Raw genomic sequence first — 20,636 nt, 5'->3', positions numbered from 1 at the left:
CGGGTAACTTGAGGCTGGAGACAGACTAAATAGCAGCTCATGGAGACACCAGCGAGCCAACACGGCACGGGCCTGTGGTGTGACTGCAGCCACATGGAATATCCCCGTATCGAACCTGTCATGATGCGCGATTTATACTCCCCTGAGCTTCTAGCGCGCGTTAGTGCTGACGGTTTCTACGAGCAGGCCAATCGAGAAAAGCCATATGTCCGGCGTCCCGCCGAAGTCTGCTTCTTACTCCATTCAGGTGAAATCCCAAAGCTAGACGCGTCACAGTCAATTTAAACCCCGGTGGAATATCATTCCTCAGTGGGAACAAAAGCGTGCCCCGAAGCCTTGACTAAAACAGGCGATTTGAATGGCGTACTTGTTTAATTGTGGGAACCGATAGGCGCGTAAAAAAGTCACCGATCTCAACTTTACTCAGACATTGTGACTCTTCAATTCGCAGGTGAGTCTCTATGGCGGCTGTCAAAGCAGCGAGCCCTTTGGCTCAGGCTATAGACGAATTCCTCGATGATATGAAGGCTCGCGACCGCAAAAGCCCATTCTATAAAGAAGTCTTGACATCACGCTCGGTTTTGGCCCTCAATACAGATCCACGGGGTGTTGAATCATGTACAGAAGAGCTCAGGGGGTATATTAAAGAGCTTGAAAAGCAGAAAAGCTCGTCGAAGTCGTTGAAGGGACTTGGGGCCCTTGGACCTTTTATCAATGGCATTGTCACTTTGATGGACGCTTGCTCCGCCCTGGTACAGGCAAGTCCTTTTGCAGTTGGTGTGGCTCTATCGGGCGCCCGTTTCGTGCTCAAGGTGAGTACTCTAAGATTGGAATGGGACGGTACATCGATCCTGATTCTACTCCAGCTCGCCTACAACACCAATTCAATGTTTGAACTCGTCTCCGACACTATGGGCAAAATTGGAATGTATCTTCAATGTTACGGCAAGTTTGCCGTTGCCTATAAATCCTCTGATGAGGTACGGGAGTGTCTTGTTGCCTCATACAAGAACATCGTTAACTTCTGGGCAACGGCTTCAAAACTCCTTTCTGAGCATGGTACGTCACTGCCGCAGTAATAAATTACACATGTCACTGATTTAGTATAGTTTTTGTGAGTGCAATCAAGAATATTGTGAATTCCATGACCGATGAGATAAATGCGACTGTCGAGCGTCTCAGCAAAGATTGTGCTCGAGTCCTGGCAATCACTGCGGCCGAAGAAGCAATTCTTGTTCACGATGATAGGAAACGTGGCATTATAGAACAAGAAAGTATGCCCCAAGTGCTTTTGCTTCAGCGAAACACAAAATGAAGTCACTCGCTCACCAAATCATAACAGAGAAGATAAAAGATGGGATTTTCGACTGGATCGAAGCCGGTGATGACCTCGACCTCCGCGGTTACTTGCAAATGTATTTTGAACGAAGGCATGCAGAAACATGCGAGTGGTTATTTGATGAACCGGAATTCCAACGCTGGCGTGATGATTTGAGCACCAGTGTGTTCTGGTACAATGCACCACTGGGTTCGGGGAAGACGGTTCTTTCATCGGCCGTCATCAACCATTTGACGAAGAAGAACCTTCCGACGGCATACTACTTCTATTCTTTCAGCGACTTCACTTTGAGGAAGGCTATTACCGGTCCTCGTGCCCTTGCTCTTCAGCTGCTTAACATTATGAAGACTGGAATTCCGGATTCAGTGGTTGCACTTTACCAGAGTGAGATGGCACAACATGCAAGATACATACATATCCCGTCTGTCGCAGTGGAAACAGTGAACTGCATCTTAAAGGGCTGCAGCCTTGTCTACGTGATTGTGGACGGCCTGGATGAATGTGTTGATGACCAAATAATGCGGGATATGTTCACAAAAATTGTATCTGCTCCAGCTTATGGCATCACCAAATGGTTTTTCACCAGCCGAAATGATGAGAATATTCGAAACATGATGAAGCAGCTGAATGCTGTGACATTCACTCCAAATCCATCCACCCTATCTGCCGATATCAAGCTGTTCTTGTCAGACGGGCTACAGTCAATCGAGGGTGCCGCAAATCATATCGATTATTTCGTTGAGAAACATATTGAAGGAAGCTTCCTTTATTCGAAATTCTTAGTTGACACACTACAGGGGGAAGGAATCACCTGTGACAACGATATCAGAAAGGCATTGCAAGAGTTTCCCAAAAGTCTGACTGGATACTATATTCGTACGCTACTCAAGCTCTGCGAAAGGCACGAACGAGAACAAGAACTCGTGAAGTGAGTTCCATCTAAGCCAAGAAGCCAATACTGCTACAGAATGTTAATGATAGTTTTAGGAGAGTTTTTAGGATACTGATCACTGCAGTGCAGCCTATTACATGGAACGAACTCTGCAACGCACTTGCTATCCGGACCGGCGCGAAAGATCATCTGAAAGGAAATGAGCCTCGAGAACAACAGATTCATTCGCTCTGTGGATCCTGGTTACTCTTAGATACCTCTTCTAATGACAGCAAGAACAATCAGAAGATCAGACTCGGTCATAAAACCATCCAAGACTTTCTCACACAAGACGCCCAAGATCTTCTCATCAACCCATCCATTCGGCAGATGGAACAGGACAATCTCGCCCGAATCCAGAAATTCTTTGTCAACTCGAACGAAGCTTTTCGACAAGGTGGACGCGACTGCTTGACATTCTTGACCTACAAGCGGTATGAGTCTTTCGCTACTGCCAAAGCAGTGCTGGCGGACGAGAATAACAGAGAACACTCGTTTTTGAAATACGCTGCAGCCTTCTGGTTCATCCACTTTATAGACGCCGACAACCACTGCGAAGAGGATTTTGAAGAGATAAGGCGCTTTCTAGAAAGTACAAATCTTTGGACCTGCGTTGCTGTACAGAGTCGCATCGTTCCTTATCTTTTCGGCCACTACGCTCGAAGAGAAGCCGGCACGTACCAGATGAGCTTGCGACAAACGGGCTGGTGCGACGAGGATTCTTTCGGTGTTCCATTGCCTACATGGCTGGAGAAATATCCACCTCATGGACCCGCATTGGATCTTGACTTCTGTGCTTTCATAAACGATTGGCATGAGGTTCTTGCCTCCCGGCCGGATGTACTAGATCAATGTGTTCCGCTGGGCACTATGCAATCCAAGCTTGGAGGTGAATTTCCTCAATCAGAAAGAATCAAAGTCTGGAAATCCGACGAAAAGCTCAATTTAAGTGATATCTCAGACCTTCGGCTGACTTCCATATATCTTTCAAAGGGGAAATTGCTCGCCGACTTGATTTATCATAACCGCAATGATCCTTCAGACCTCTTTCATTATCATCCTGTCTCAATATTTTCGAAGAGCAAGGCAACTGACGGCACTTTCCATCTCAGCACCCGAACCACGAACTTGAATTGGGAACGAACTGCATTTCAAGTCCAAGGGTCGTCTGCGATGGTCAATATTCTGGAATTTGATACAGTGTCTAGGCAGCTCAGATCTACTCAAAACGCTGTCTGCAAAACATTCTCAGCACCAAGCCCCTTGGCGGAAACTCGCCCAAACGAGAATTGGCAAGTGATCGAGAAAGACAGCAAAGCTACAGGATGGGGAATAGTGACCCTCTTTCACATCTCAAAAGAAACTTTGAAACAAGGATCAATATGGCAATGCGATCAACCAAGTTCTGAATCAGACTCTGACTCCTCAGACTCAGACTCAGAATCAGAATCTGGATCAGGCTCAAGCTCCGACTCCGACTCAGACTCCGCCTACCACTCTGGCTATGATGAGGGACGACACAGAGAGACCGAGTCACTCGAAAAGCAAGCAGGAAAATGGCTGATCTTATATCATCAGTCCTATCCACCCCTCTGGATTCCTTCATTGGACCACAATACTGCTGGAATTTCATTTGCGGCACATCCATCTCTGCCGCTGGTCGTTATAGATTCCATTAAGGGACAGGCCATAATTGCCAGATTTGACAGAGAAGAATGGAATCCTATAGACTATCCAAATACCTCTACAGATGAAGAGCTCCTTTCTTATCAAGGTTGGCTTCGTTTCCTTCAGGAGCGAATGTTGATTTTGAGGCTGACTAACATTTCAATTCACAGACCTTCACTTTTCTTCGTGCGGAAAGTTTCTTCACTGCCTAAGCGCCTCGTTCACCGATGGCGATGACTACTCGGAGTGTCATTTGTGTCTGTCTACATATTCGTTTGCACCGGACCATGAGATTTCCAAGTTTGAAGAAAGCCCGACCCCCAAACCCGAACTCACATATAGATTTGGAGAACGAATCCAGAGTCTCCCACCTCATCTTCCGGTTCTCGTCCACTGGAACGAGAATGAGGTGGTCATTGCTCTGCCACCATTAACATGTGAGCCGAAACTAGTCAAGTTCGACTTGCATGCGCCGAATTCCCAAGTAGTGAAAACACTACAAGATCCAATATATTTCCCCTCCTCGGTGCTATCCTCAAATCCGGCTCTGTTGTACCGGCACAGATCTTCAAAAGAGCATGAATTATTCCTCTCGTTGGCACGAAAGTCACCACATCGGTCGAACTTGAATACGCCAGAGGGGCAAACTCATACACCTGCTGCATCTCCGGCTTTGCCTGTAGTGATGCGTTGGAAAATCCCGAATGAAAATGGATGGAGGGTATGGGACCCCGAACGCGATGAAAGGTCCACGGACTTAAAGCTGGGGGTTGACTATATTCGAATGCTGCGTGGTGGATTTGTTGACGATGAGAGGAAATTTGATGTCCCGATCAGGAGTGGACTTGACTGGACGCGAAAGGCATACTTATCTTGTGCTTAGTGGTCCCTTTTTCTTCGTTCAAACTATCTACCTATTCGACTACGTATATTGTGCTCGTAGCGAGCGAAGATAATCGCTCATAGCGAAATCTCCTTCGTCAGCAATTTCAAAACAAAAGAATAAGAAGACTACTCCAATGTACCAGCAACAGACTATTCAAGGACTTTGTAGCATGACTTTTGCTAACCTTCATGAAATGACCTTAACCAACTTCTACAGCTTTGGCATGGCATCTCAGTGAGGCGCTAGCCAATGATCTTAGTCAGCAGTGGCTGACGACACAGCACCGGATGCGAATGGACTCGATTATCTCTACGGAGTACTAAAAACCCATCTCGCTCGGAGGATTTTTTGGCAGTGCGTGGGAAAGGAAAAAAATCAACTTATGATAGCCCGCATTCAAACACCCCTCATTCTGATCGACACAGCCGTAGTATCCACTTGAGATGAGCGAGCTCCAGAAATCATTTGCCAAGTCAAAACTGGCCAAATTTCCACCCGAAGCACCAATGCCTGAGTTAATGAGCTATTCAGAGGATGCAGGAGAAGATAGCTCTTCGGCTTCCTCGGTGTCGTCGACTGGGACGATGGTCCCGTCACCCACGCGACAGCTATTCGCCCGAACGGGCCGACGGTTCGTTTACTTCTCCAATTTCTAGGAGCTCAGTCTTGGGACCAATTTGCTACAAACAGCCGAATTCCGGGACTACACTAATACGTGGCTACAGACAATCATCTCAAACTTCTCTGTCATGGACAGACTTCTTTGGCCAGGAGCTCTTTCTTCCCGAGGAAGTGGATAATCTCCATATTGTACATCATGTCTATCTAACACCGCCTACTGAATCAGGCCCGCTGTTTGTCATGCATCATGGGGCCGGCTCATCCGGACTTTCCTTTGCGACCTGCGCAGAAGAGATCCGGAAGATCCTCCCAAAGGCGGGTATTTTGTCCTTAGACGCTCGGAGTCATGGCCGCACGGTCGTAACCAAATTGGACAGTAAAACGGACGATGAAGCTCCTTCTACAGGAGAGGCATCTCAGGTCGATTCTTCGGGACAGGTTGAGCTCGACCTTAGTCTGGAGACTCTGAGCCGGGACCTAGTCCATGTGATCTACCAGACACAAACTAGGATGAGCTGGGAGAAGTTGCCTGATATTATCCTTGTTGGACACAGCCTGGGTGGTGCAGTGATTACAGATGTCGCAAAGAAAGGGGAACTGGGTCAGAAGCTGTTGGCGTATGCTGTGTTTGATGTAGTCGAAGGTATGGTCGCCTTCTTGTTTATGTCTATCAAATACTAATATCTCGTTTTGACAGGGTCTGCGATGGATGCTCTGCAAAGCATGGAAAAATATCTTTCAACTCGTCCGACTCGATTCCCATCACTATTATCTGGAATCGAATGGCAGTATGTGTCCATCTCGACTGCCCTCTCTTTCCATTATAACTAACAGATACTACAAGTACTCGCTCCCGCACAATCCGGAACACAACTTCTGCTCGCGCCTCGGTTCCGTCGTTATTATATGAAGAAAGCGAGCCTAGCGACCCCTCCCGTCCTTGGGTGTGGCGCACCAACCTGTCTGCAACGAAGCCTTTCTGGGAGAACTGGTTTGTGGGCTTGAGTAGAAAGTTTCTCGACGCACGAGGTGGCAAGCTACTACTACTTGCTGGGACCGACAGATTAGATAAAGAGCTGATGATCGGGCAGATGCAAGGTATGTCTATCAAAATAATCTTTGTCAACCATCTATAATGAGGTCATTCGGCATCATGCTCACTTCAGCATCAGGCAAATATCAACTGCAGGTCTTCCCTGAAGCAGGTCACTTCGTCCATGAGGACCAGCCTGCGAAGACTGCGCAGATTTTGGTGGACTTTTACCGACGAAATGACCGAAGCGCATTAGTGCTTCCGCCTAAGGTGGCGGATATGCAGGCGTCAGCGGCAATGAAGAAGGGAACAGGTGCTCCTGGTGGTTCCACAGGGCACCTGAGATAGCATCTTATGATTTGTCTCGGTCCTTGAAATGACATATGTCTAATAAACAACCATTCACACGTGTAAACAAACATGTGTGCTTGTCAAGCAAAAAGCGTGATCTACGACTCGTAAGCTCTTTCTCTAATGCCGTTACATCTCAAATTATTGGGATTGAAGCACTAGCATGTAAGGAAATAGAATATTACGAAAAAACGGTTTCATTCTCGAACGGGGTGAGAACATTCTTTCTCGGGCCCAGGCCAACCCAGCCACAAAGGGCCGCCAGCAGTTCAGCCTTCAGTCCGAAGGTCCATACCACCCCACTGCGACAAACATGATAGTGAAGAAAAAGACAGGAAAAGCAAAAAGCTGCCAGGCACGGCAAAAGGCTCGTGCCTCTCCATTGATAAACACCGTGAATCAGGTTTTCAAGATTCCGAACGCCACCGGGATTCCATCACACGGAACCATCATGCGCGGATAGTGAAAAGGGATGTGATAATACAAGGAGTAAGGGTATTCCGAAAGAGAAAAAGAAAGAGCACATGACGCGAGCAAGAACGAAGCTAGATGCCATTCAAGGCAGATAGGCACCACCAGCAACCACCAAATTCATGTTGGTGAATTTGACCTTGTAAACAGGAGACTTCTTGGTTGGGAAAGCGCTGATTTGATCGGCCGTGACAACGACGTCCTTGCCCTTCTTTTTCTTGGTCTGGCCCGTCGAGGGGTTTGCGCCTGCATCCAGTCTGGTTCCAGTGCCTGTCTCACCGATGACACGGCCACCCTGAGTGGTTTCCTGAGAACCAGCAACATCCCAAACTCGTACGGTACCATCCGCTCCACCAGAGACCAGCACTGTGGACTCCACGCTCCAGCTGACAGACCAGATTCCACCCTTGCCATGCCCACGCATGCGCTTCAGCAGTCTGCCGGGAGCCAGATCCCACAAGATGATGCAGCCTTGGTCATCCGCGGATGCTAGAAGCTTTCCATCGCGGCTGCACTCCATCGCGGTGATGCTGCCAGTGTGGCCAGTGAACATGCGGACAGCATTACCAGTCGAAACAGCCCACATGCGGACAGTGTGATCGGAGCTGGCGGTGAAAACATATGCTGAGTTGGGATGAAAGCAGACGACATCGACATCATGGTCATGTCCAACGAAGATACGCTGCTGGCGGATTTGGTCGCTCACCCACAGACGGGCAGTCCGGTCGGATCCACCGGAGACAAAGTAGTGGCTAAAGGGTCCCCAGCTTAGATCCCAGACAGGGCGATCGTGGCCTTTATAGACGACCATACATTGCCAGCTATCAAGGGACCAAAGGCGAATTGTCTTATCCATGGATGATGAAAGCAACCAGCGTGCATTGGTGGCAACCTTGTCATCCCCCGAAAGGCCCTCGCGAGCAGAGGCGCAGGGCTGGAATGCGACAGCAGTCACAGGACCCGCATGGCCGATGAGGCGGCGCGAGCTGGCAGGTGGTGAGTTATCAAGGTCAGGGTCAGCAGCTTGAATGTTTGTGCCATCAAGGCTCCAGATTCGAATGTATGACTGCTGGAATCCCACAGCCACAACCTGGCTGTCGTCTGAAAAGTCCATGCAAGTGATGCTGTGTACTTGTTAGCACATCTGTGCATCAAAAAGGCTGTCCAAATAAACATACCCGTCATAAGTGTTATGGAATGTGAACATGCACACACTAAGCCCAGGACCGACACCACCTGTGCGAGCCTTGATCTCGAACCGATCGCGATGTTCCATAACCTTCTTCACCTCAATTTGAACGTCACGAGCAGTGGACTGAGGGAATGGAATATCTGCGCGAGTAGGTGCTTCATCATCCTCTTCATTTTTAATCATTTGGTCGAACTCTTGAATGAGCGTGTTACGGCCAGCGGCAGGAGGTTGTTTCGCATCTTCCTCAGCCAGTTCAGCCCGCACATCCTCTTCTAGAACTTGCTCCATAGGAAGTTTTCCAAGTTTCAGACGGGGAAGTGTGCCGGCCATGGCTGGGTTGTCACCGGTGTAAGCTGAGCCGGGGTGGTGTCCCGGAATGCCTTCATCCTCAGCCGGGAAGGTCTGATCCGCACTCATCTGGTTCAACATGGCAGCGAAACTAAATCGATCATCTGCTGCTCGGTCCAAAGTCTTCACCGAGCAAAAGCTGCTGAGGATTGCGTTCATGACAGAACCTCCCTCTTTATCCTTGCTCTCCAGGAATTGGAGAAGATTAGTGTAAGCGGGATTACTTAACACAATGCGGTATTTGTTATTTCGGTAGAGCTTGGCAACGGAATTATCCTGCAAGTGCTCCGGCAAGCTGATAGGCTCGAAATGGCGGATGTCATCGGTATGCTCAGGAAGGAACATGTTCTTGTTGGTGTCAAAGAATGACTTCGCATCCTGAGGATAAAAGGAAGTGACCATGTTGAAAAAGGAATAGACAAACAGTGGCCATAGGACACGCCGGAGTTCAGGCTGCCAGACAATTAGCATGGAGTTCTCAAGTCACTCCTTATTTGGCATACCTTATACAGATCAAGATTTTCCTCGACCCAATTCTTCAGTAAATCTAGATCACACTTTAGTTGATATGTTGAGTCACACTGATTGAATATTTAGCTCACCAAAGCCTTGTCGAGTCTTGGGACGGGAATCCTCCCCCAGCTGGGGGAGCGGACGGCCATCAATCTCCTGGTTGGCAGACTCCATGCGCAACATTGCCTCTGTACGACTATAACCCTTCTTGGCCAGATAATCAATGACCTAGAAGACATGAGAAGTTAGTGGAAAGTTTAATTAAACGTATTTGAGCAAAGCAAGAAGATGGCAGGAAGATGGCAACGCAAGCAGAGCGTGGTGAGAGGAGCCTGAGTGGGTAAACAGACAGCCTGTTCACGTGCGCGTGTTTCCTCAACTGTGAGGGGTTTCAAAGGCTTCACGGTGGAGGGCTTAATGACAGGAGGCTTCGCGATGGGTTGATGGGACGCAGATTGCGCCGGAGTCACATCAGCCGCCACAGGCTTATGTTTCTTCCGGTTCTTCTGGATGGGCGAGGACTGGCGGGGGCGCCGGCGATGCTGCCGCTGGCGAGCAGGCTGCCAATCCTCATCCCGAGTTGGCATTTTCACAGCAGTTCTGGTGATGTTTCGCGATGGTAGTCCGTTTTATCCCAATTGATGCGACGATGAAACAAAAGTATGGAATGATGAAGTGATAAAGATGGATAAACCAGATGAATGACAAGTTGGAAATGTGAAGAATTGTTCTTGGGTGAGAGTTGGGTGACAGAAATGGTGAATGAGAGTGATATTGATCCGGGTTCTGGTGCCTTAGGAACCCATTGATCAACCTCGATAGCAGTCGTAAATTGCAATGGGCAATGAACAGCTGGCGAACAATCTTCTTTTAGGTCTGTGAGATGGAGCACATTGTCGACATTGCAGATAAGACTTCCGTCGCCATCCACACGCTGCAAGGACCAATGAACGGGGAAATCCATGGCTTGTTGCATCAACCAACTCACCCACAGCGTGGTGCGGTGACTTTGAGATCCTATCCCGAACTTGGATCACCGCACAAGGGCTGCAATGGGTAATGAACAAGGAGCTCAAGGGCTTGTGCCAGTTTCAATATCATCAATACCGTTGGCGTTGAAGCGAAACGTCTCAAGACACCTCTGTGATGAATCTCTATCATAATTTCCGGGGAGCATCCAGTCGAAAGATTGCCACATATCAGGCCTATGAAACTCGGCCGACCCGGAACATACAGGGTGGACACAACACGCAGGGAGCAACCATCACACGCAGACACAAAGAGGATGAGGGAAACAAGAGTTCGCGAATAACACAAAAGATAATCACAAGGGTACCTACTATTTGGTTCAAGTTCTGCTGTGACATAGCACCACTTGGTGGTGCACTGGGTCCTGGAGTTGGTGTAGAATGGACGGGGGTTCCAGGTAACGGTTGCTGGGAAGGCATCATCCCATTCCCGTTTACACCTGGTCCCATGCTGCCACTGCGCGGTCCAGGGCTTGGTGCCCCGCCTGGTGCCGACATAATCGATGATACCGACGACAAATTCTAGCCAAATCCTCAAATTGCGGCGAAGGACGGAGGGCAACGAAGGGCAACGAAGCAAAGTTGCAATGTATAATTGCCGGCGGATTATACGATGGGCTTGTGCGGTCAGCTACCAGTGGTTCGTCTAATGTATATATTGCCCAAAGTTCTATGGGACTTTGACCGCTCAGCGATAGGATAATGGATTTGATATCTCGAATTTGATATCCCGACGAGCTGCGGGCCCGCTACCTCACCGCTTATTAAGATCCTCCCCAATTTCCGGCACGTGACGTTAAGCAGCAAGCTTCCTAATCTCCATTATGATCTCTGTCTTTTGTTCTTCACTAAAAGATCTGGTGAGATCAATCCTTACGAACGCATCCATCTCGCTTGCTCATACAGCCTCTAACTGATCAACATGGGTGAAAACGTGCTCTCACAGGAGCCACCTACCTTTACTTCAGCTGATCGCATTCGACAGCTGAATGACCTGGACAAAGTACTACGGTGAATCAATTCATGGGGGAAATATTGGCTAATTGTTTTCCGTTAGAATGTCACCAAGCTTCTTCAATCTGCAGGTCTCGCGATTCAAGCTTTGACCAACGCCAAACCGGACTCCTCTTCAGTTCCACCAGATGGGTCACTTGACTCGCACAAAACACGTTTCAAAGAAGCAAGTGCGAAATACTTCGCGCTTTTATCCTCAGCTGATGTTACTCTGCGCCGCCAAATATATTCTCTAGAGGAATCCTCTCTCGTCGGACCCGAGAAAGGCTCGCGCGCAGGGGACACAAAAACTGGAGTCAGGAACGAAGGAGTCGCAGGAGCTAAGTCGCGAGCTCCAAATTCACTGGATATCAGTCGGCTCAACACCCGGAAGGATACAGTTGGGAAAGACAAGGAAGCTGAATTGTGGGCGGCTGCCCGGAAATTCGTTGAACAGACGCAGAAGCTTTCCGAGACCAGCAAGGGTTCTAGGCCAGCAAATGAACCTGAGGACATGCAGGTGGATTGAACTATAGGATATTATTTTATCCGGCGAGAGTGGCTGAGTTTGCTCCATGCGTTTATGATACCCCGGACTATATGCTGCCATTGGCATTGCAATTGCGAATACAATCAGCCGCATTGGAAGATGATACATATATACCTAACACGTACCTACAAAGTACCAGGCGCAAAATGTGTATGGACCAGTCTTCCAGCATGTTCACAGAACTAAGCTATATAAAACGAGAATGCAACGACAGGTATATTTTATCGGCCTAGCCGAGCAGGATATTTGTCGGAACTGTAAATGACTACTTCTGCATGGACATGATCATTTCCCGCTGGGTTTCCCGGTCTCTGTTCGCATCGGATAGTGGGCCCAAGCCTAGGTTCATGTTAGTATATTGCAGCAGCCTAGATATTATGTGCATGCACTTACTTCGGAGCTCGCCAACGACATCCTTCGCCTTGCCGAAGTAAACCTCCTCTGTGATGTGAGAGCCTAGGTTAGCATAAAATCCCCAAGCCATTAGATGGCGACAAGAGAGATAAACATACGCAGCAGATTTCGCATCTTCAACTCCATATCCTCTACCAGCCTGCCAACATTGGCGACATGGCTAGCATCCGACTCCACAGGCAAATCAACTTCCACCTGGCGAGTCATGTTCCCGCTGAGGTCCATATCACCAAGAGCCTCGGTTTTGTTGGCCAGGTGGAGGATAACGGTACTAGTGAGTTTGTAGTGAGACATCCGGGCGCGATCGGTGGCCTCAAAAACGTGAATGCTGTCCCATTCGCCGGAGCTCTGGGAACCCGGGGTGACACCTAATCCAAGAAAACAGTCAGTCGGAGTCTAAAAGATGGAAAGTGTTCCGTCGTTAGTCCGTAACACACCCTTCTTTAGTAGAATAACGCCGGCGAATCCATCATCCAAATCCCAGAAATAGACACTCCCCACGCCTCCCTCATAGTACAGCTCGCGGTAAACATCGAACGACTCGTTGGCGGCAACCTCGAGCTTGCGCACTCGCTCACTGGGTACAGTACCATCCTCGAGCGGCGGATCAAACTCATTACTCCATGGTGACCGGTAGCTATCGCCGTCGCGGTTGTAGTCGCAGAGCAGATAATCCCGGTTGGTCTGCGGGCACCGACGAATCTCCAGGGGCTGGTCAACGGAGGAGAGGAGGTCTTCGGTGAGGTCGGGGACGATTGAGGTGATTGCTTGTAAGTTGGCCTTGGTGTCCCGGGGGTTCAGGCGCCGAAGCAGGTCGCTGTAGATGGGGTGGTCAGCTCACTTGTATCCGAGTGCATGACGCGGGGTTGCGTCGGGTTCTTGGAGTGTCATGACAGGTGTAATGGTTGGGGGTGAAGGAGTCTGTAGTGTTATATAAGTTGCGAGGCAGGTTACTCACAGTGCGCTGTCAAATTGTGCATCAGCCATGGTTGCGAAGGTGGGTTGTATATCTGTTGCTTAACGAATGGCGGTGTTGATCTTGAGCGGATGAGGTGCGTGCATATTTCGGGCTGCTTGCGTGGCAGTACACGCTATCTATATCAATCACGATGTATCGAGTCCGACAGCTTTCATAAGAAGACGAGAAAAGACTATAACAATATATAGCTGAAAACATTTGTTTTCAAACTTTCTTTCTTGGATTATCGTTGATTCTTGATTGACATATGATATATGCCCACTGTCTATCTCTACAGGAGTGTTTTGAATGCACTTATCACAACCGTCCCTAGAAAGGTAAAAGGAGATCAACATGAAGTAAACGCTGTATATGAAGGCCCGTCTCTCTTAAGGGGAATCAGAAGCAAGACTCATCTCCTCCTGCCACCACCCCGCGAAGACATTCAACCTCTCCGTCCGTACCCTAGCCATTTCCCTCCCCGTAGCAGTCTTCATCATACCCTCCAGCTTAACCAACTTATCCCCAAAATGCTCAATGGAGTTATCCATCTCCCATTTCCCATCAACGCAATACTTCTTTCCTACAGCTCCAAGGAAGGTAAAACACCTGCCAATTCCAATAGCCCCGATGGCATCAAGTCGATCAGCATCCTGTACAATCCCAAGCTCGACAAACCCATCCTCATTGACCATCCTCCGGATCAACTCCGGATCCTTGCACTCAGTCGTATAAGAAACATGTGACACGATCGTCTGCACCCGAGATGCGAGTTCTGGGGTCGCACCCCGCGCTAGGAGCGCATGCTGCACCATCGTCGTTGGGTCGAGTTCCTCGCCTGCATCCATCTTGGACAAGTACTTTCTGTCGCCAATGTCATGCAGCAGTGCTGCGAGCTTCACAACTGCCCCGTTGTATTGTGTCGTCGGGTGCAGTGCTCGCTCTGCTTCCAAAATCTTGGTGGCCAGCGCTCCCACTCTGTGAACGTGCGCTGGGTTATGCGATGGGTCGTGGCCTGACATGCAGTTTGTCACGAAAGCAGACATCTTGTTGAAGAGGGATTGAAATTCCTCGCTGGTATCATCCATTGTGGGGCTTTTGGTCCGGTTGTTGCGGTATTGATTTTTCTTTTTCTTGTTGTTGGTGAAATGGACTAAACTGTCGGGCTTTTATACCGTGTTCTTGCTGTTTTTGTGTCCCTGGGGATCAGCAGTATGTATGCTTTGAAGATAACGCCGGGTTTTCCCCCGCAGTAAACAAGATTTGGCGGTGAATAGCATTCGACGCATTTTCTCGTGTCAACTCAAGGCTACATGAGCAAGGCCTGGAATGCGTATTGCAATTCTACCTTGTACGAAACTCGGGTTTTGGTGAAATCGTGGAAACAGCTATCAAAGACCCATCAACCCATAAACCCGTAAATAAGAAATATGTAATGACTGCCGTGGAGTGCGCCCTCCATCTCTCCCTCTCCGACCCTCAATTCGCCCTTCTCACTCTCCTTTTTCAGGCTCTGCTTCTTCCCCCGCCCCAGTTCCAACTGACAATGTGGCTTCTTTGGCCAATTATTTGTTGGCCTATTTGTTGACTCTGGCTGAGTTTATAGTCCTACAGCATCATCAATCTCAGCGATGTCTAATGGGATATGGGATTTTTACTCAGTGGTGAGCTGTGGAGGTAAGTTCGATTTTGCGGGATTTAAAAGTAGAAGAAGGCTCCAAATTTTTATCCAGTACACTATCACATGGAAGAAAAGAACATTATGTTACAAGGTAAAAAGAGCTACCCTGTAGATCTGGACCCGGGATAGTCACATAAGACCATGTCAAATCACAGACTGGTAGACAAAAGACCGAATCCAATCTTCTCACAGAGCAAAGGCAGCAATAATGAGACCAAAGAGGCCAGCAGCAGAGGCACCAAGCTTAAAATTGGGGGCGGCGTTGGTGGTCTGCTGGGAGAAGCCCGAAGAACTAGTAGCAGTTCCCGAGGAGGAAGAGTCATCGTTGCCGTTGTTATCATTGCTGTCATTGTTACCGGAGGCTGAGTGCTAATGTTAGCAGAGTTCCGTATTGACAAGAATGAATGTGGACATACACTTGGAATCAGAGTTTGACGAGTCGGAGCTGGTCTGTGTAGCAGTGTTGCCAGTACCAGTGGAGGTGGCGGAAGAGTGGGTTGCAGTTGTACCACTGCCGTTGCCACCCCAGAAGTGCGAGCTGTAGCAGGACTGCTCACAGTCGGCGTACTTCTGGGCGTCAGCCGGCGAGCCAGTGCCTTGAGGGCAGGAAGAGACACAGGCGTTGGTGTCATTTGCCTGATCATCGCTGGGGCATGGCACCTTGTAGCACTTCGCTGTGCAGCAGATATCTGTGGCATCGCCTAGAGGTTAAGTTGAATTAGTATCAGGGCAAGGACGAGAGTCTGCGAGAGTGGGCAGCTTACAGCTTTTTGCGCACTCAGCTTCGGGAGTAGTGGTAATAGTTGAAGGATTTGCGGTGGTGGTGTCTGCGGCAGCGGCGAAAGCCATCAAGGCCGAGAGAGCAAGGATGCTGAACTTCATGTTGATAAAAAAGGTTGTCGCGAGATTATCGAATGAATGAAAAGGTTCTGGTAACCAGCGATAGTGTATTGTAGTAAAGAGTGACAAAGTTAAGTTGGAAGATGGACAGACAACGAAGTATTAAATATAATTGATAAAATGCCTGTAAAGCAAACGAGCGCGCTTCGCCCTGGCAGGAGTTTGCCTCAGCACAAACCTTAGGAAAAGCCAAGGCACAATGCAGATCCCCATTCGCGAGGTCTGAAATTAAATGGTCATTGATATTAGCGCTTAGTTCCCACAGACCTAGTCCATCTACATGATACACGGCGATCATGCTACTTCCCCGGACAAGGATATTGTGCAGGGTAATCTCCCCCTTAGAAAGGGGGTTCTGCATTGTCGCAAATTGAGACTGAGTATCGTACTCCGTAGACACGTCAAATTGGATAATATTGATTGACTCCGGGCATTAGCGTGCGAGTAAGGGACCAATTCATTTCTTTGCTGAGATATATTGCCGTTCCCATTCGCCCTCAGGGCTCGGCAGGGGACCTGGGAAGTCACAAGAAAAACACCAAAGACGATCCTCGAGCTGTCGGTAGTACGGAGTACTGGACGCCATCACAGGGCTACTGTTTTTCAGGCGGATTATCACAATAGAATTGAGGTTTTACAAGGGGTAAAGTGAACAGGCACAGGTTCAATGTGATAGAGAAGCATAGAATTTGGATTTCCGGGGCACGTAGGTCAAAACCATATACAGAGTACTCCGTTTCGTCTAGGCTTGGCCATTTGAGAAGAAATATGTTGACCTCGGGATCGTTCAAAGATGCGCGCAGTGCAAACCACACAAACATAACCCCATCACCTGACTACGTGACGCGACGCGAGACGATCGTACATAGTTGTACAATAGCGATGCCTGTCAATTATTTGCGCGATGTCGACAGATTCCGGGTCGGATTACTTTGATGATGACGATTTCGTAGTGCCCGGAACCCCCGATGAGCCCCCACGTCCCGTAAAACGCCGCCGTACTCGGGATCGCGGGAAAGAGCGTGAAGCTCAAGATGATGGTTCTTCGATCGACTCCTTCTCTGATACGGAGGACGACGAGTTACCCTCCCGGCGCCGAGAATCGCCTCTTGGTTTCGAACAATATCAGGAACGCCCCAAAATTAAGAGCTGTGTACTGAAGCAAGCCAGTGTCCAAAATGACATGTTCGTCACACAACTTACACAACCCTCCTCCAGTCCAGAACGAATACGCGGCGCGCGATGGCAGAAGCCTGTCCCAAATCTCCCTCCGCAAAACTTTGAAAATAGAAAACAAGATGGTGGTGGTGGACAAGAGAATCGTTATTCCCATGATGATGATGAGGAGTTGATGGCCGCTATCGCAGCTTCCTTGGATTCATTTGAGGAGGAGAAAACAACCAGAGCGGTAATTCAGCCGTTGAGTGTATCAACCAATACTGCTCCGGGGAAGTGTGTCCCGCCGGCAAAAACAAACACGCCTGTCTTAGCAGATGTTCCGTTTGAGCTGGAGGACATACCTGAAGATGCATTTGATTCTTCACCATCATTATCACCAGTAGCACGACCAGTCCACCCTGCAACTCCGCACTTCAGTCAAACGAGAGGCCCAATTCGGCAACAAAATCTCAGACAAAGCACATTATTTGGCATGGTTGCTCCCAACCCCGAAGTTTCGGTACCACGCCAACAAGACTGGGGCCAGTCAGAGAAGATTGAGCCACCGACGCAACACAAACTTGTCAAAGATACTTTGGATACATGGCTCTATCCCACGAATCTGGGCAAGACCAGAGATTACCAGTTCAACATCACTCAGGCGGGCCTGTTTCATAATCTACTCGTGGCCTTGCCAACGGGTTTGGGAAAGACATTCATAGCAGCTACAATTATGCTCAACTGGTTTCGCTGGACGAAAGATTCGCAAATTATTTTTGTAGCACCAACGAAACCCTTGGTTTCGCAGCAGGTATCGGCCTGTTTGGATATTGCTGGAATCCCACGCTCAGAGTCGACCATGCTTACGGGAGGAGCGTCACCGGGTATTCGCGCCGAAGAGTGGAAATCAAAGCGCGTGTTTTTTATGACACCGCAAACACTGATCAATGATCTTAAGACTGGAATCGCCGATCCCAAGCGAGTGGTGTTGTTGGTCGTTGATGAAGCTCATCGCGCGACGGGTGCGTATGCATATGTCGAGGTGGTCAAATTCCTTCGGCGGTTCAACAACAGTTTTCGCGTGCTTGCACTTACGGCAACTCCGGGCTCAACGGTTGAATCGGTGCAGGCGGTCATTGATGGCCTGGACATAGCACGTGTCGAAATCCGTACGGAGAACTCAATTGACATTCGCGAGTACGTTCATGCTCGCAATATCGAAATCGAAACTTTTGAAAATTCAGATGAAATGGTCTTCTGCATGGACCTGATGTCTGCGGCCTTGCAGCCCTTGCTCGACCAGCTCCGGACTCTCAACGCCTATTGGGGGCGTGACCCTATGGGGCTGACTGCGTACGGTCTCACAGTGGCGAGGCAACAATGGATGCAGTCCGACGCTGGTCGGAATGCCAATTTCGGCTTGAAAGGCAAAGTCAACTCCATTTTCACTGTTCTTGCTAGTTTGGCCCACGCTATCGATCTTCTCAAATTCCATGGAATCGTGCCATTCTACCGCCATGTCATCCATTTCAAATCAAGCTCCGAGGGACAGAAAGGCGGTGGCGGCAAATACCAAAAGCAAGTTGTGCAGGATGAGAGTTTCAAGAAATTACTCAACCATCTCGAACCATGGAGTAAGAATCCAGAGTTCATTGGCCACCCCAAATTGGAATATCTTAAGTCAGTCATTTTGAATCACTTTATGGATAGGGGCGAAGGAAAAGAGTTGCCTGATGGCACTAGTCAACCTGCGACTCGTGTCATGATCTTTGTGCATTTCCGTGATAGTGCCGAAGAGGTCACGAGAGTGCTCAAGAGATACGAGCCCATGATTCGGCCTCATGTCTTTGTGGGTCAATCAAGCGCTAAAGGCTCTGAGGGCATGGACCAGAAGACACAGCTCAGAATAATTGAGGATTTTAAGAAGGGCACATACAACACAATCGTTGCTACTTCGATTGGCGAGGAAGGATTGGATATTGGAGAGGTGGATCTTATCGTGTGCTACGACTCTTCCGCATCACCCATTCGCATGTTGCAGCGCATGGGTCGAACAGGCCGTAAGCGGGCCGGTAATATCACTCTGCTATTGATGAAAGGGAAAGAAGAAGACTCCTACATCAAGGCCAAAGACAACTACGAAAAGATGCAACAAATGATTGCCTGTGGCTCCCGATTTACCTTCCATGACGATCGTTCTGCACGCATCTTGCCTGCAGGCGTCCGTCCAGTGCCCAATAAACGACATATCGACATACCCCCGGAGAATTCACAACAAGAACTGCTGGAGCCGAAACGCAGAGGGCGAGCACCAAAGCGACCTGCCAAGGTGTTCCACATGCCCGATGATGTGGAGACAGGGTTTACTCGAGCCTCGACTTTGGCTGGCGACAAACCCCAGAAGAAAGCCACGGCGCCCAAAAAGGCTGCCACTCCCAAAAAGAGACCCCGGACCCCAACACCCGAGCCCGTGGATGTTCCGTCATTGGAGGACGTTGTTCTTAGCAAGAGTGAGCAAAATGATCTTGAAAATCATTACCAGAACATCGGTGCTACTTCTCCTCAGTTCATCCGATTTCCTCGCAATGATGCCTTTCCACGTCTGCAGCTCATTGAAAGACCTACAAAGGATGTTAAGCACGGGTCTCTCACGCGGCGCATGGTAAAAGCCTTACAAAAGATGCACGAGGCCGGTCCTGACTGTGCCCATCGCTTCAAAGAGATCTTGGCCCGTGAACCCCCTTCGTCAGACGAGTCCAGTCAAGCGTCCCGGAGAAATTCAACCAAGAAACATCACCGCAGCGAACGGCCCCCGAAAACGCCGTCTAAGAATAGTGCCCGATGGGCCCCTACCAAGGCCACCGCAAAACCCGCTGGCGGGGGAGGTTGTTTCTTTGGTGTCTCCAGAGCGTGAACCAAAGAAGAAGGACGATCACTCTGCCTTCATCGATGATGACTTCGGTGACGATGGCTCGGATTTTGAACTAATGGATGCTAGCCTTTTGTTTAGTAGTGGGTCTAAACATAAGGGTCGGAACCCCAACAGACCGATTATTGAAGATAGTGATGAGTGATGCAATAGAGACAGGCGTTGGATGCTATTTGGTTATGGGGGACTTATTACCACGTTCGAATATAGCAATGCCATTGCCATTGGATACCCCTGTTGATTTTCTTAGACATAAAAAAACCACGTATCAGCTTCATTATATAGTGTCTCCAGGGCTGGGAAAATGAAATATATCATCTGTCGGGGCTCGAGGCTCCTAACCCTACGGAGTACTGGTAGGTCATTAGATACCAGCCGCTTTCTGTGCACTGCCGGGAACTTTTGACAAGAGACCTCTCACTGTCTCTCGCCGACTGCGCCCCAATGCAACCAACAGTGGCGCTTCGTCGCTATGGACCTGCGGCTTGTGCAGCGCACGAGATTTGATTTGTACAGTCGTTTTCACAGCCACTGCATTAACTTCCATTCGCCCTGCGAATGATGACCGGCCTCCCCCACTTCAGATGTCTAGTTTCATTTCGCACATCGTACTCGACCCAGAGCATAACCCAAAACTTGAAAGGCAGCGCATTGCGCCTGACAGCTTTCCCA

At 49.0% G+C, this 20,636-nt stretch overlaps 10 protein-coding genes across 10 annotated transcripts; 6 read left to right on the top strand and 4 right to left on the bottom strand.

Moving 5' to 3' along the window:
• Window positions 1–461: 461 nt before the first annotated feature.
• On the top strand, window positions 462–1,079 carry N7500_003702 (uncharacterized protein; the record flags this gene model as incomplete). Its single annotated transcript, XM_056674848.1, has 1 exon — window positions 462–1,079. One exon carries the CDS (start codon window positions 462–464, stop codon window positions 1,077–1,079), a length of 618 nt encoding a protein of 205 aa, XP_056535373.1.
• Window positions 1,080–1,311: 232 nt separating this feature from the next.
• N7500_003701 (uncharacterized protein) lies at window positions 1,312–4,821 on the top strand (the record flags this gene model as incomplete). Its single annotated transcript, XM_056674847.1, has 3 exons — window positions 1,312–2,267; window positions 2,327–4,044; window positions 4,109–4,821. 3 exons carry the CDS (start codon window positions 1,312–1,314, stop codon window positions 4,819–4,821), a joined length of 3,387 nt encoding a protein of 1,128 aa, XP_056535372.1.
• A 509-nt stretch (window positions 4,822–5,330) lies between these two features.
• On the top strand, window positions 5,331–6,826 carry ppe1 (putative ribosomal protein/carboxylic ester hydrolase (Ppe1); the record flags this gene model as incomplete). Its single annotated transcript, XM_056674846.1, has 5 exons — window positions 5,331–5,455; window positions 5,550–6,088; window positions 6,143–6,233; window positions 6,290–6,543; window positions 6,618–6,826. 5 exons carry the CDS (start codon window positions 5,331–5,333, stop codon window positions 6,824–6,826), a joined length of 1,218 nt encoding a protein of 405 aa, XP_056535371.1.
• Window positions 6,827–6,898: 72 nt separating this feature from the next.
• On the top strand, window positions 6,899–7,292 carry N7500_003699 (uncharacterized protein; the record flags this gene model as incomplete). The annotated part of the gene is made up of 2 exons (XM_056674845.1): window positions 6,899–6,936; window positions 7,007–7,292. The coding sequence occupies 2 exons, from the start codon at window positions 6,899–6,901 to the stop codon at window positions 7,290–7,292; spliced, it is 324 nt and encodes a 107-aa protein (XP_056535370.1).
• A 93-nt stretch (window positions 7,293–7,385) lies between these two features.
• N7500_003698 (putative transcription initiation factor TFIID subunit) lies at window positions 7,386–9,940 on the bottom strand (the record flags this gene model as incomplete). Its single annotated transcript, XM_056674844.1, has 5 exons — window positions 7,386–8,424; window positions 8,479–9,293; window positions 9,344–9,387; window positions 9,443–9,581; window positions 9,704–9,940. 5 exons carry the CDS (start codon window positions 9,938–9,940, stop codon window positions 7,386–7,388), a joined length of 2,274 nt encoding a protein of 757 aa, XP_056535369.1.
• A 1,363-nt stretch (window positions 9,941–11,303) lies between these two features.
• N7500_003697 (mediator of RNA polymerase II transcription subunit 11) lies at window positions 11,304–11,903 on the top strand (the record flags this gene model as incomplete). Its single annotated transcript, XM_056674843.1, has 2 exons — window positions 11,304–11,384; window positions 11,439–11,903. 2 exons carry the CDS (start codon window positions 11,304–11,306, stop codon window positions 11,901–11,903), a joined length of 546 nt encoding a protein of 181 aa, XP_056535368.1.
• Window positions 11,904–12,189: 286 nt separating this feature from the next.
• cap2 (F-actin-capping protein subunit beta) lies at window positions 12,190–13,325 on the bottom strand (the record flags this gene model as incomplete). The annotated part of the gene is made up of 5 exons (XM_056674842.1): window positions 12,190–12,263; window positions 12,318–12,365; window positions 12,437–12,706; window positions 12,776–13,155; window positions 13,297–13,325. 5 exons carry the CDS (start codon window positions 13,323–13,325, stop codon window positions 12,190–12,192), a joined length of 801 nt encoding a protein of 266 aa, XP_056535367.1.
• A 360-nt stretch (window positions 13,326–13,685) lies between these two features.
• Window positions 13,686–14,384, bottom strand: N7500_003695 (HD domain-containing protein; the record flags this gene model as incomplete). Its single annotated transcript, XM_056674841.1, has 1 exon — window positions 13,686–14,384. One exon carries the CDS (start codon window positions 14,382–14,384, stop codon window positions 13,686–13,688), a length of 699 nt encoding a protein of 232 aa, XP_056535366.1.
• Window positions 14,385–15,163: 779 nt separating this feature from the next.
• N7500_003694 (uncharacterized protein) lies at window positions 15,164–15,859 on the bottom strand (the record flags this gene model as incomplete). The annotated part of the gene is made up of 3 exons (XM_056674840.1): window positions 15,164–15,339; window positions 15,394–15,678; window positions 15,742–15,859. 3 exons carry the CDS (start codon window positions 15,857–15,859, stop codon window positions 15,164–15,166), a joined length of 579 nt encoding a protein of 192 aa, XP_056535365.1.
• Window positions 15,860–16,781: 922 nt separating this feature from the next.
• mph1 (3'-5' DNA helicase) lies at window positions 16,782–19,949 on the top strand (the record flags this gene model as incomplete). Its single annotated transcript, XM_056674839.1, has 1 exon — window positions 16,782–19,949. One exon carries the CDS (start codon window positions 16,782–16,784, stop codon window positions 19,947–19,949), a length of 3,168 nt encoding a protein of 1,055 aa, XP_056535364.1.
• Window positions 19,950–20,636: the final 687 nt, after the last annotated feature.

This window comes from Penicillium coprophilum, assembly GCF_028826855.1.
Source record: "Penicillium coprophilum strain IBT 35676 chromosome Unknown utg000002l_segment0_segment1, whole genome shotgun sequence".
Classification (NCBI taxonomy): Eukaryota; Fungi; Ascomycota; class Eurotiomycetes; order Eurotiales; family Aspergillaceae; genus Penicillium; species Penicillium coprophilum.
Note: the sequence above shows the minus strand (reverse complement) of the source record. Positions and strands in the feature narration are given on the sequence as shown.